The following is a 13141-nucleotide window of genomic DNA, read 5'->3' on the forward strand; positions in this document are numbered from 1 at the left end:
GGGCATTCCCATCACAGGTGAGCGGAGGGGTACCTATTAGCACGTTAGCTCAGGAGACTGGGCTGGGGGGCATTCCCATCACAGGTGAGCGGAGGGGTACCTATTAGCACGTTAGCTCAGGAGACTGGGCTGGGGGGGCATTCCCATCACAGGTGAGCGGAGGGGTACCTATTAGCACGTTAGCTCAGGAGACTGGGCTGGGGGGGCATTCCCATCACAGGTGAGCGGAGGGGTACCTATTAGCACGTTAGCTCAGGAGACTGGGCTGGGGGGGCATTCCCATCACAGGTGAGCGGGGGTACCTATTAGCACGTTAGCTCAGGAGACTGGGCTGGGGGGCATTCCCATCACAGGTGAGCGGAGGGGTACCTATTAGCACGTTAGCTCAGTAGACTGGGCTGGGGGGGCATTCCCATCACAGGTGAGCGGAGGGGTACCTATTAGCACGTTAGCTCAGGAGACTGGGCTGGGGGGACATTCCCATCACAGGTGAGCGGAGGGGTACCTATTAGCACGTTAGCTCAGGAGACTGGGCTGGGGGGCATTCCCATCACTGGTGAGCAGAGGGGTACCTATTAGCACGTTAGCTCAGGAGACTGCGCTGGTATTGCTGCTTGCAGCTATATTTGATTTTCTTTTCCTACTTGGGCATAATATAAATGAAATATAGTCTAATTATGAAGTTCATGGTCACTTCGTGGTACTGCAGTTTTCTGTGTGAGGTTGTCATGTAGATGCAGTTCATTCTGTGGCCACCAGGTGGCAGTGAAGCCCTGCCGATGTCAGGTGATCAAGCTTTGACCCTCTCCCTCTCACACGTGAAAGGGTATTTTTAGAACCACTTCCTTTTGGTCATATCTCGTCAGCAAACTGCTGTATTTTAGGTTTAAAGATTCAGCCGTTGGCAATAATGGTGTCCCCATGTTAAGATCAAATAAAACTTCATTGTTCTTTAAGCAACGAAATTCTATTTATTTCTTCAAACATAATTTCTTTGAAAGATGATTCTCATTGAATTTGTAGTTTTCCTTGAAATCTGCTTCATCTCTGGTGCGTTGTCCTGCTGCTCGAATGCGTTAGATTAAGGAAACCTGTGCCTTTCTCAAGCCTCGTGGCCTACGTACTTGACTGAGTATTCTCAGAATTTAGCGAGCGTGTGAGAGAGTGCAGGAGATATTGTAGACTCTTATAGAAGGTAAACGGTGTTGTTCAGGTGTTTGTAGCAGATGCTCCTGGTCCAGAACTCTTGAGTGGTGTGTTTCCGGCTCCAGCCAATCGCCATCAAACCTGCCCAGTCCGCAAAAACACTCGGCCATTGAATCTGGCAATGCAACCAGACGCAACTCATGGTCAATTTTACACCTTGTGAAATGAAATGTTATTGAGCTTAAGCATTAGCTGTTAAATTAGTGTTTTCATTTGTATTTTTTGAAAAACGCTTGTCGTGTTTTCTGGTCTGCTGCCCGCTGAAGCTGATGTCAGTTGTGATGTCAGACAATGTTGTTTTTCTATTTCTTTTCATTTAACTTTTTGCTCTTGTAACGACACACCAGCCTGAAATCAGCAAATCCTGGAGTTGGAAGACTTGAAACACATAATTTTCTCTCAGTTCACCTCATATGAAAACAAAGCGCTTTAAAGGGCGTCTGGTCGTGTTCCTTCTGAGAATAGGATCCAGTAAGATTGTATCTTTGGCGAGAGTGTTTAAATAGGATCCAGTAAGATTGTGTCTTTGTGAGAGTGTTTAAATAGGATCCAGTAAGATTGTATCTTTGGCGAGAGTGTTTAAATAGGATCCAGTAAGATTGTGTCTTTGTGAGAGTGTTTAAATAGGATCCAGTAAGACTGTGTCTTTGTGAGAGTGTTTAAATAGGATCCAGTAAGATTGTATCTTTGGCGAGAGTGTTTAAATAGGATCCAGTAAGATTGTGTCTTTGTGAGAGTGTTTAAATAGGATCCAGTAAGATTGTATCTTTGGCGAGAGTGTTTAAATAGGATCCAGTAAGATTGTGTCTTTGTGAGAGTGTTTAAATAGGATCCAGTAAGACTGTGTCTTTGTGAGAGTGTTTAAATAGGATCCAGTAAGATTGTGTCTTTGTGAGAGTGTTTAAATAGGATCCAGTAAGATTGTGTCTTTGTCAGAGTGTTTAAATAGGATCCAGTAAGATTGTGTCTTTGTGAGAGTGTTTATAATCGCTTGCTTGTGTTGGCGAGAGTCAGAACTAAAGTGCCTCGGGATTCTCAGTTTAAATCGTATTATGATAATCACTGAAATACTGCATTTAAAGGCACCTTCAGAAGTTTCCAGGCACATACTGACTGGGTGATCAATTCCTTGGTCTTAACATTGAGTTTTAACCAGCAACACATTTGCTGTCATTTCTGTGTCCTTATCTTCTCACTCTCGCTGACTATTTAAACATGGACACACACACACGGGACAGGGCCCTCCTGCTTCTACCTACCGCCTCTGATAGGATCTCCAGTTTTTTCCAGAGCAGTGATCTCACCTGCAGTTCAGTCTTCCCACAGCATGGGGGCGGCAGCTCACACAGTAGTCACTTATTACCCAGATCTCTGCTGATGCGCCAGCTGCTGCCTCTTGGTGATGATAATCAGCAACGCCCCCCCGTTATGCAGCACACGCTGTGGCTATCGGAGCCGCGGGTAAGAGGCAGTCGCGTATGTTTACAGTGGTGTTGCCTCATACGTGGAAATCAATTCAAAATAATGAAATGATTTGCAGCGAATAGGCAAAAAAAAAAAAAAAAAAAATGAAATGGATTAAAACTGATGAAGTGAAATTAAATGTAATGGAGCGCGGGTATATAGTTTGAGATTCCAATTTAATCAGCCGGTTTCTAGCTGTCTGGCGGGGCTTCGGCGTGCTCGGTGTGAGCGTGTCTGAGACGATTATAAAGTTCCCCTCTCTGCAGAACATTTGGAAAGTTCTTCTTGCGTCCGTCCCAGACCTCCGCGGTCTCGTTACGAGTTGGATTCCTGGGAACGTCGTTCGTAATTGATCAGCTGAGAGTGGACGTGGACGTGGGACCCTGGAATGGGGTCAGGAGTTGTGGCGTGTGCAAGACTGGCTTTGGGTGAAAAGCTCAGACGTGACTCCAGGAGTGTGAGGGTTTGTTTTAGGAGTGGGGCCTGTCGTTCTGCCATCAGTTTCCTCTGACGGACTGCTCTCAGGCACTGGCTGCTGCTTGTTTTGACTGCAGTGTGCCTCCGGAGTCAGTCTTTCATAATCCCTCTTTAAGGTGCTCAGTCGTACGGTAAGTTCTGCACCGCACCGCTCATTTAGAATCTGATGTCATTGTTTTGTGCTTGCGAAACCGAATGTCCCAAAAACCTAATTGTTCCATCTGTTAAGTCTGTGAGCGCGGACGTTTCGTCAGCCGGTGCGCCCAGTTCCTTCACATTCCCCCTCTCTGTGCCTCATCTTCCTGTGGCTCCAGCTCCCGCTTCAGCTGTTGGGCCAGCGGGATTCCCCTGCTGTTGCTTTTAAATGCTTCTCGGGAAATTCACTTCATTTGAGGCATTTCCAGATTGTCATTTGGGGAATTTCCAGATTGTCATTCGGGGCATTTCCAGATTGTCTTGTGGAATGTTGGCAGTCAAAAATAATCTGTCGATTGGCCATTCACATCTGTCCACTGCCCAATGATCTGTTGTGTCTTGATTACCCATCATTCCCCTTGCTTTTGGTCTGTTGGACTTTTTAATTGTAGATGTTGATCTGTTGTTTGTTTTGTGTGTGTGAATGGATAAACGGTGAGTGGTATGGAATATATTGGGCCTGTCTGTGTGCAGTATACCTTTTTACTTTCCATGTTTACTTTCCTTCCTTTCCAAATGTGGGGAAGAAATGTCTTATGCGGTTTATAATTGAGCAGTAATTGCCTGATTATTCAGCTTATTGTGCTAATCCAGGGTCTGTGGGGCTTTGGCCTTGCTTTAGTGTGATACATCAGTGTGTGTTGCCGTTGTTATACTCTCGTTTAAGTATTTTCAAATGCTGTTTTCTGGGAGGGTTGAAATGAATTAAAAGCTGTAATTAACCCTCCATTTTAAATAACGGTGCTGCTAATTGAGTGTGAGGGCATTTGGTGCTGTGTGAATGAGACAGGGATGAGTGTGAGAGCCTTGTGTTGTGATTCTGCTGAGATTGTCTTGTGGGTGATTTTCAGAAGCCAGTTGTGATTATGCTGAGATTGTGTCGTGGGTGATTTTCAGAAGCCAGTTGTAACTATGCTGAGATTGTGTTGTGGGTGATTTTCAGCAGAAGCCAGTTGTGATTATGCTGAGATTGTGTCGTGGGTGATTTTCAGAAGCCAGTTGTAACTATGCTGAGATTGTGTTGTGGGTGATTTTCAGCAGAAGCCAGTTGTGATTATGCTGAGATTGTGTTGTGGGTGATTTTCAGATGCCAGTTGTAACAATGCTGAGATTGTGTTGTGGGTGATTTTGCAGCGCACCTATCAGTTTCATGAATAATCATGCACAGGTGAAGGTCCTGGGCTCGAATCGCACTGCATTCTGGGTACAGACATTCTGGGTAATTATACAAACTGTAATCCTGAACTGTCAGTGTCGATCCGTTCGGCTTGTTACTTTGTTTTTGTAAGTATTGTAAGAATTTTGTAAAATACTTTGTCCAAGATGCATCATCTCATTTGTAAATTTTACCTATTGATGATGACATAAATAGGCAGTTGTAAATAAACCAAATAAACTTTAATAATCGTTTCAGTGGTGGCCACAGTTGCTGCGCTGCTCTAGCACACTGAACAGGCTGGTTGCTACCGGTCGCATTACCCAGCCTGAACATTACCCAGCCAGAGCATGAAGTGTAATTCTGCCGGTGTTTTGTGTGTGTCTGTGTCTGAGTATTGTTCCTGCAGGACAGACCCAGGCCCTCTGTACCGTACAGACCTCTTCAGACAGACATGAAAGGGCGCTGGAGGAAATGAAAGCTGTAGCGTGTTTCCTCTGAGGTTGTAGAGTGCTGAGGCCTTCACTGTCTGCCAGGCTGTCTGCTGTTTTCAGGCTGAATTCATTACGTAACCGTGGCAAAAAAAACGGATTTTATCAAACATTTTTACTTAAGATTGTAGGTAGTTTTGTTGTTAGTATTGCAGTAATTCAGCCTTTTTAGTGAAGCTGTTTGGCTTGAGTTTGTTGGACCGTCAGAATCTGGTTGTCAGAAACACGATGGCCTGGGAGGAGTTAGGAATCAAGGGGTGAGACCTGGCACCTGAAAGCGTTAGATTGTGATCTCCCTGTCTGTCCCATTTCTATCCTCCTCTCTCTCTCTCTCTCTCTCTCTCCCCCTCCGTCTCTCTCTCTCTCTCTCTCTCTCTCTCTGTAGAAAAGCAGCTCTTCAGCAGAGTATAAATGTCTCTGTAGAAAGAAGCTTTTCAGCAGAGTATTAATGTCTCTCTCTGTAGAAAGCAGCTCTTCAGCAGAGTATAAATGTGTCTCTCTCTCTGTAGAAAGCAGCTCTTCAGCAGAGTATAAATGTCTCTCTCTCCCTCTCTCTCTCTCTCTCTGTAGAAAGCAGCTCTTCAGCAGAGAGTATAAATGTGTGTGTCTCTCTCTCTCTCTCTCTCTCTCTCTCTGTAGAAAGCAGCTCTTCAGCAGAGAGTATAAATGTGTGTGTCTCTCCCTCTCTCTCTCTCCCTCTCTCTCTCTCTCTCTGTAGAAAGCAGCTCTTCAGCAGAGTATAAATGTCTCTCTCTCTCTCTCTCTCTCTCTCTCTGTAGAAAGCAGCTCTTCAGCAGAGTATAAATGTGTGTCTCTCTCCCCCCCTCTCTCTCTCTGTAGAAAGCAGCTCTTCAGCAGAGAGTATAAATGTGAAAGAATGGCAGGATGGCCTCAGAGCGCTCTTGCCCAACATCAACATCAACTTCGGCGGTTTGCCCAACTCCTCCTCCTCCTCCTCGTCCTCGTCCTCCTCCTCCAGTGTGAACCACGCCGGGGCCCCGGGGCCCCCAGGGGCCCTCTCGCACAGCCTGAGCTGGGACAGCACGGCCAGCTGGATGGACCCTGCCATCATCACAGGTAACCACTTCAAGGGTAAATACACTTTACTTTACTTTACGCTTTCTCCCCCCCGAGCGTCATGCGAAGGAGTGCGTGTCGAGGTCGTTGGAACGTGCAGAGCAGATGGGATAAGCTCTAGGTTTATCAAGAAACCGTGAACATCATTACCAGTACGCATGGCAAACAGGCCAAGTCAGGAATTAGGACTAACTACAGTACCAAGAAATACAAATGCGAAAGTAATATGAATACGGATACAACTGCAGCCAGACTAAAGCGCAAGTAGGGGCTAAACATTGGATCAGGGTGCTCGAGATGCGGAGTGAAGAGATAGATCAGGTTTATTTTTATTTTTCATTTATGAAAGAAATGGCATATCTGGCCAGCAGCCAGTCAGCATTTTGCTCTGGCCCTGTTGCGGGTAGAGTGGCCCTGTGGCAGGAGAAAGGGAGACTGTGAGAGTGAAGACTTTGACTTGAGCGTTTTAACGTGGAGAGAGGATGACGGGATCATCAAAATGGCCGCCGCGTGACGTGGGTCTGGGCGTCTCTGCTGCTGCCTCGCTCGACGAGAGACCGGGGCAGGCCTTTAAAGTAGCCGCTTATGAAAGCCCATTTTTACTCCGTCAAAGCTGGGTGAACTTGAATAGGCCTAAAGATATAAGCCTGATGTAATCATTACATTTTTATTTCATTGTTTAAAATGTTAACCGCATTATTCTGCGCTGCCGAGCACCAGCCTGGGCGGCCCTGTTCTCTGTGGCGAGCAGCGGGAGCTGTGTGTGTTTAAATCTTCATTGAGCCGCGGTTCCTCCTCTATGGCGGGAGAGTGTTTCAGTGAACAGCCAATGAGGTGCGAGTGCTGTAGCTTGGCTTGTGGAGGAAAGCACACGCACGCTATGCAGATTCAAACTGCAGTCCTTCTGGACACATTCCCATAGTAAATGTGCTTTTTAAGCTCGTGTAAACTCTGAAATTGAAGCACGACCAGAGTATGTGGTGAACTTCAGCCTGGTTGTGTAGGGTGTAGCTGTGTCTGGTGAACTTCAGCCTGGTTCTGTAGGGTGTAGCTGTGTCTGGTGAACTTCAGCCTGGTTCTGTAGGGTGTAGCTGTGTCTGGTGAACTTCAGCCTGGTTCTGTAGGTTGTAGCTGTGTCTGGTGAACTTCAGCCTGGTTCTGTAGGTTGTAGCTGTGTCTGGTGAACTTCAGCCTGGTTCTGTAGGGTGTAGCTGTGTCTGGTGAACTTCAGCCTGGTTCTGTAGGGTGTAGCTGTGTCTGGTGAACTTCAGCCTGGTTCTGTAGGGTGTAGCTGTGTCTGGTGAACTTCAGCCTGGTTCTGTAGGGTGTAGCTGTGTCTGGTGAACTTCAGCCTGGTTCTGTAGGGTGTAGCTGTGTCTGGTGAACTTCAGCCTGGTTCTGTAGGGTGTAGCTGTGTCTGGTGAACTTCAGCCTGGTTCTGTAGGGTGTAGCTGTGTCTGGTGAACTTCAGCCTGGTTCTGTAGGTTGTAGCTGTGTCTGGTGAACTTCAGCCTGGTTCTGTAGGTTGTAGCTGTGTCTGGTGAACTTCAGCCTGGTTCTGTAGGGTGTAGCTGTGTCTGGTGAACTTCAGCCTGGTTCTGTAGGGTGTAGCTGTGTCTGGTGAACTTCAGCCTGGTTCTGTAGGGTGTAGCTGTGTCTGGTGAACTTCAGCCTGGTTCTGTAGGGTGTAGCTGTGTCTGGTGAACTTCAGCCTGGTTCTGTAGGGTGTAGCTGTGTCTGGTGAACTTCAGCCTGGTTCTGTAGGGTGTAGCTGTGTCTGGTGAACTTCAGCCTGGTTCTGTAGGGTGTAGCTGTGTCTGGTGAACTTCAGCCTGGTTCTGTAGGTTGTAGCTGTGTCTGGTGAACTTCAGCCTGGTTCTGTAGGGTGTAGCCGTGTCTGGTGAACTTCAGCCTGGTTCTGTAGGGTGTAGCTGTGTCTGGTGAACTTCAGCCTGGTTCTGTAGGGTGTAGCTGTGTGCAGCGGTTGCCTGGGCCAGCCTCCAGACCACTGGTAGTGTTTGTGTTAGTGTAGTGTTAGGGTAGTGTTAGTGTAGTGTTTGTGTTAGTGTAGTGTTAGGGTAGTGTTTGTGTTAGTGTAGTGTTAGGGTAGTGTTTGTGTTAGTGTAGTGTTAGGGTTGTGTTTGTGTTAGTGTAGTGTTGGGGTAGTGTTTGTGTTAGTGTAGTGTTAGGGTAGTGTTAGGGTAGTGTTAGTGTAGTGTTTGTGTTAGTGTAGTGTTAGGGTAGTGTTTGTGTTAGTGTAGTGTTAGGGTAGTGTTTGTGTTAGTGTAGTGTTAGGGTTGTGTTTGTGTTAGTGTAGTGTTAGGGTAGTGTTTGTGTTAGTGTAGTGTTAGGGTAGTGTTTGTGTTAGTGTAGTGTTAGTGTAGTGTTAGGGTAGTGTTAGGGTAGTGTTTGTGTTAGTGTAGTGTTAGGGTAGTGTTTGTGTTAGGGTAGTGTTAGGGTAGTGTTTGTGTTAGTGTAGTGTTAGTGTAGTGTTAGTGTAGTGTTTGTGTTAGTGTAGTGTTAGGGTAGTGTTTGTGTTAGGGTAGTGTTAGGGTAGTGTTTGTGTTAGTGTAGTGTTAGGGTAGTGTTTGTGTTAGTGTAGTGTTAGGGTTGTGTTTGTGTTAGTGTAGTGTTAGGGTAGTGTTTGTGTTAGTGTAGTGTTAGGGTAGTGTTTGTGTTAGTGTAGTGTTAGTGTAGTGTTAGGGTAGTGTTTGTGTTAGTGTAGTGTTAGGGTAGTGTTTGTGTTAGTGTAGTGTTAGGGTTGTGTTTGTGTTAGTGTAGTGTTAGGGTTGTGTTTGTGTTAGTGTAGTGTTAGGGTAGTGTTTGTGTTAGTGTAGTGTTATGGTAGTGTTTGTGTTAGTGTAGTGTTAGGGTTGTGTTTGTGTTAGTGTAGTGTTAGTGTAGTGTTAGGGTAGTGTTTGTGTTAGGGTAGTGTTAGGGTAGTGTTTGTGTTAGGGTAGTGTTAGGGTAGTGTTTGTGTTAGGGTAGTGTTAGGGTTGTGTTTGTGTTAGTGTAGTGTTAGGGTAGTGTTTGTGTTAGTGTAGTGTTAGGGTAGTGTTTGTGTTAGTGTAGTGTTAGTGTAGTGTTTGTGTTAGTGTAGTGTTAGGGTAGTGTTTGTGTTAGTGTAGTGTTAGGGTTGTGTTTGTGTTAGTGTAGTGTTAGGGTAGTGTTAGGGTTGTGTTTGTGTTAGTGTAGTGTTAGGGTAGTGTTAGGGTAGTGTTTGTGTTAGTGTAGTGTTAGTGTAGTGTTTGTGTTAGTGTAGTGTTTGTGTTAGTGTAGTGTTAGTGTAGTGTTTGTGTTAGTGTAGTGTTAGGGTAGTGTTTGTGTTAGGGTAGTGTTAGGGTAGTGTTAGTGTAGTGTTTGTGTTAGTGTAGTGTTAGGGTAGTGTTTGTGTTAGTGTAGTGTTAGGGTAGTGTTAGGGTAGTGTTAGTGTAGTGTTTGTGTTAGTGTAGTGTTAGGGTTGTGTTTGTGTTAGTGTAGTGTTAGGGTAGTGTTAGGGTAGTGTTTGTGTTAGTGTAGTGTTAGTGTAGTGTTAGGGTTGTGTTTGTGTTAGTGTAGTGTTAGGGTAGTGTTTGTGTTAGGGTAGTGTTAGGGTAGTGTTAGTGTAGTGTTTGTGTTAGTGTAGTGTTAGGGTAGTGTTTGTGTTAGTGTAGTGTTAGGGTAGTGTTAGTGTAGTGTTTGTGTTAGTGTAGTGTTAGGGTTGTGTTTGTGTTAGTGTAGTGTTAGGGTAGTGTTAGTGTAGTGTTTGTGTTAGTGTAGTGTTAGTGTAGTGTTTGTGTTAGTGTAGTGTTAGGGTAGTGTTTGTGTTAGGGTAGTGTTAGGGTAGTGTTAGTGTAGTGTTTGTGTTAGTGTAGTGTTAGGGTAGTGTTTGTGTTAGTGTAGTGTTAGGGTAGTGTTAGTGTAGTGTTTGTGTTAGTGTAGTGTTAGTGTAGTGTTAGGGTAGTGTTAGGGTAGTGTTTGTGTTAGTGTAGTGTTAGGGTAGTGTTAGTGTAGTGTTTGTGTTAGTGTAGTGTTAGTGTAGTGTTAGGGTAGTGTTAGGGTAGTGTTTGTGTTAGGGTAGTGTTAGGGTAGTGTTTGTGTTAGTGTAGTGTTAGGGTAGTGTTAGTGTAGTGTTTGTGTTAGTGTAGTGTTAGTGTAGTGTTAGTGTAGTGTTAGGGTAGTGTTAGGGTAGTGTTTGTGTTAGGGTAGTGTTAGGGTAGTGTTTGTGTTAGTGTAGTGTTAGTGCTTGGCGAGAGCACAAACCTGCACCCATGCTGGCCATTTTCAGATAAGACTGCAGACCCCGGCTCTCAAGCCTGATTTGGGTGAATTGTGGATTTGCCCTGGGTTTTCTGTCGAAGTATGCTAGATTTTCTAAGCTGTTGAGTTTTTTATTTTTTTATTTTTTGGTCCCATCAAGAGAACAGCATTAGGTTGAGAGAGAGAGCGCTTGTTGAAATTAATTGCTTTCGGATTGGGCCCTGGTTAAGCCCGCTGTATCCAGCGGAGCGTTTAATGTTTAATTGTTGCGGGCGGGAACTTGACGGGACGGTTTCAGTGAAACGGGGCGCCCCCCCCCCCCCCCCCTCCTCTCCGCAGGTATCCCAGCATCCTCAGCCAACAGCCTGGACTCCCTGCACGAGGACTCCAACCCGCCGCACTGGCTGAAGTCGCTGCAGGCCCTGACGGAGATGGAGGCGCCGGGGGCCGCAGGGCCCCCCCCGGGGCACCCCCACGCCCACGCCCACCCCCACACGCACATCCCCCCGCCCCTGCACAGACCCAGCTGGGCGCCCTACGCCCAGCCCCCGCCCGCCTCCGTCAGCCACTTCCACTCCCCCCCGCCAGGCTTCCAGCCCGCCTTCAGAGCCCCCGGTCACGTGCCCCCCGCCCCCACGGACCTGCTACAGAGTGCCGCCATGGAGCGCCACTAGGGGGGGGGGAGGGGGGGCTGTGAGCCGGGCCCCAAACCACAGACACAACATCCAATCAGATCACACAGACTATTAACACAATAATAACAAGATTATATATCATTTTTTTTCCTCCTTATCTTATGTTTTTTTTTTTTTTTTTTTTTTGGACTATCCCAGCTTCACTCCCCCCTCCGCCCCCCCCTCTGGAACGCCACTCAGTCCCCTGTCACTCCTCTTAACGATGCGTTTCCTCTGGGCGCCGTGAGGAGCGGGAGATAAAAACAGGAAGTCTGTGCTTAATTTTAATCATAGCTCAGCGTGACGGGGAAGAACACCTTCATATTTGATATTTCTGAAAGCCATTGAGTAGGACCAGAGAGAAGACGTGTAGAATGGGGAAAAGGGTTTGGCGTCTTGAGTAGATGCACTAAAACAGAGTATATGTAATTATGGGGTTTATATGTAATCAAGACGGAAAGAGAAACTAGTAACAAGACTTGCTGCCTTTATAAAGATATGCCAAAAATCGCTCTTTAGCACCCCCTACCTGTCTTGGGTAGAACTGCTCCCCGCCAGCTCAAAGTGCCAAATAGAGATTTGGGTGCAGGTCCTGGAATATGAGCTTTGTATTCTTTGACTGAGGGCACTGTGCTTTATTAAATGTCAGTTTTTACCAGATGACTGGGTTTTGGCTGCAGGCATCTCTCGCTGCCCTTGGGTATTTGTGACACTCTTGAACTTGCTGGTTCTTCTCCAGCGCTGGCACAGGGGGTAGGTGGGGTGCAGGGGGTAGGTGGGGGGGGGCAGGGAGGGGTGTTTAAAAGCTGTGCCCCCCCCCCCCTCTCTGAGCTGTACCTCTAACTCTGGGGCGGGGGCTGCCTGTAGCGACAGCCTTACCCCCCCTCCCCTCTTCGCTAGGATGAGCCGCGGAACCTCTGTATCAGAGGGGCCCGGGGCAGGGGGGAAGGGTTTGCGGGGCGCGCGATCCCAGAGGGGACGGCACACGTTAGGCACGCGGTCGAGTACAGGGGCGCGGTCTGCGCCCGAAAAGCCCCCAGCGCGCGGGGCGGCTGCTGTTGCCTCGCTCGTAGAGTGCGACGCCAAGACCGACGGCCAATCAGCTTCTCCCTTTGGGAGGTTCTCAGCGACGGGCCCCTCCGCCCCCGAGTGACACGCGCCCCTTTTCCCGAAAACGAGAGGCGCGAGGTGGCAGAGTCTACCGCACACACAGCGTTCACCTCTTCCAGCGTCCAGCTCCACTCTGCTCGTTGAATGTCTTTCTTCGCAAGTGCCGCAAAAGCAGTTACTGGCGTTCGCAGGGGAAGGGCGGCGGCTTTCGTCCATTTGGGAATAGACGCATCAGTGTTCAATTAGGAAAATTTAAAATTGTGGTTTGATCGGTTCAAATCAATCATTTGTTTGAAACAGAGATATTCAATTAGGTTGTTTTTTTAAGTTTTTTTTTTTTTAATGTTGGGCTACTTGATTATAGTTGGCATTTAGGGTTTCCTTGTCTTCAGCACCAGAGCTGTAGGCATCCAAGTGCATGCTGGGATAGCAGCTCCACCCGGTCACCCAGAGCTTAAACTGGGGCCTTTTACGGTCATGTTTTTTTTTTTTTTTTTTTTCTTTCCCCATCTTTCTTTTCATTTAATGGTCTTAATTCATCATCCGCTGCGTAGGCAATCGCTCAGCACTCATCAGTATTCAAGAGAAGAAAACGTACCTACCGGCGCAGTTAACCCTGGTTTATACACCATGCTAAAAATACAAAGTTAAAATGAAGAGCTGAAGGAATTGTACTTCCCTCTGCAGGTCTGGAAAGGAACTAAATCTTAAATAAAAGAGAAAACACTTGAGGCTTGTTTCTTTTTTTTCAACGCTCCACCTGTTCTGAACAATCCTGTCTTTACATACACACGCCAGGTTGGTTGAAGCACTGGTATAATCCTGCTAAATCCATAACCTCAGACCTGGGTCAAATACGTAATTATTTTGGGTGAAAATACCTTTCTACACTTTACTGAACTTGTCCGGTGTATTGGAACCGAAGAAATACTCCCAAAAAGTACAAATCCCACCTTCTTTGTCTGGATGGTTCGGCAGCGCCAGGTAAGATCAATCGAGCACAAAACAGTATTTGAAACCAAAACAATTAGGGTTTGACAGGTTTCGTCCAG

The 13141-nt window shown here is 46.7% G+C and overlaps 1 protein-coding gene across 1 annotated transcript in view; it reads left to right on the plus strand.

The window, feature by feature from the left end:
* LOC133135814 (CCR4-NOT transcription complex subunit 4-like) overlaps positions 1-12820 on the plus strand; it is a 39498-nt gene extending 26678 nt beyond the window's left edge. The window contains 2 exon segments of the mRNA XM_061253095.1: positions 5830-6066; positions 10645-12820. Of these exon segments, the coding sequence (XP_061109079.1) occupies positions 5830-6066; positions 10645-10979 (572 nt within the window). The 3' untranslated portion in view covers positions 10980-12820.
* The last annotated feature ends 321 nt before the right edge of the window (positions 12821-13141 follow it).

This window comes from Conger conger, chromosome 8 (assembly GCF_963514075.1).
Source record: "Conger conger chromosome 8, fConCon1.1, whole genome shotgun sequence".
In the NCBI taxonomy this organism is placed as follows: domain Eukaryota; kingdom Metazoa; phylum Chordata; class Actinopteri; order Anguilliformes; family Congridae; genus Conger; species Conger conger.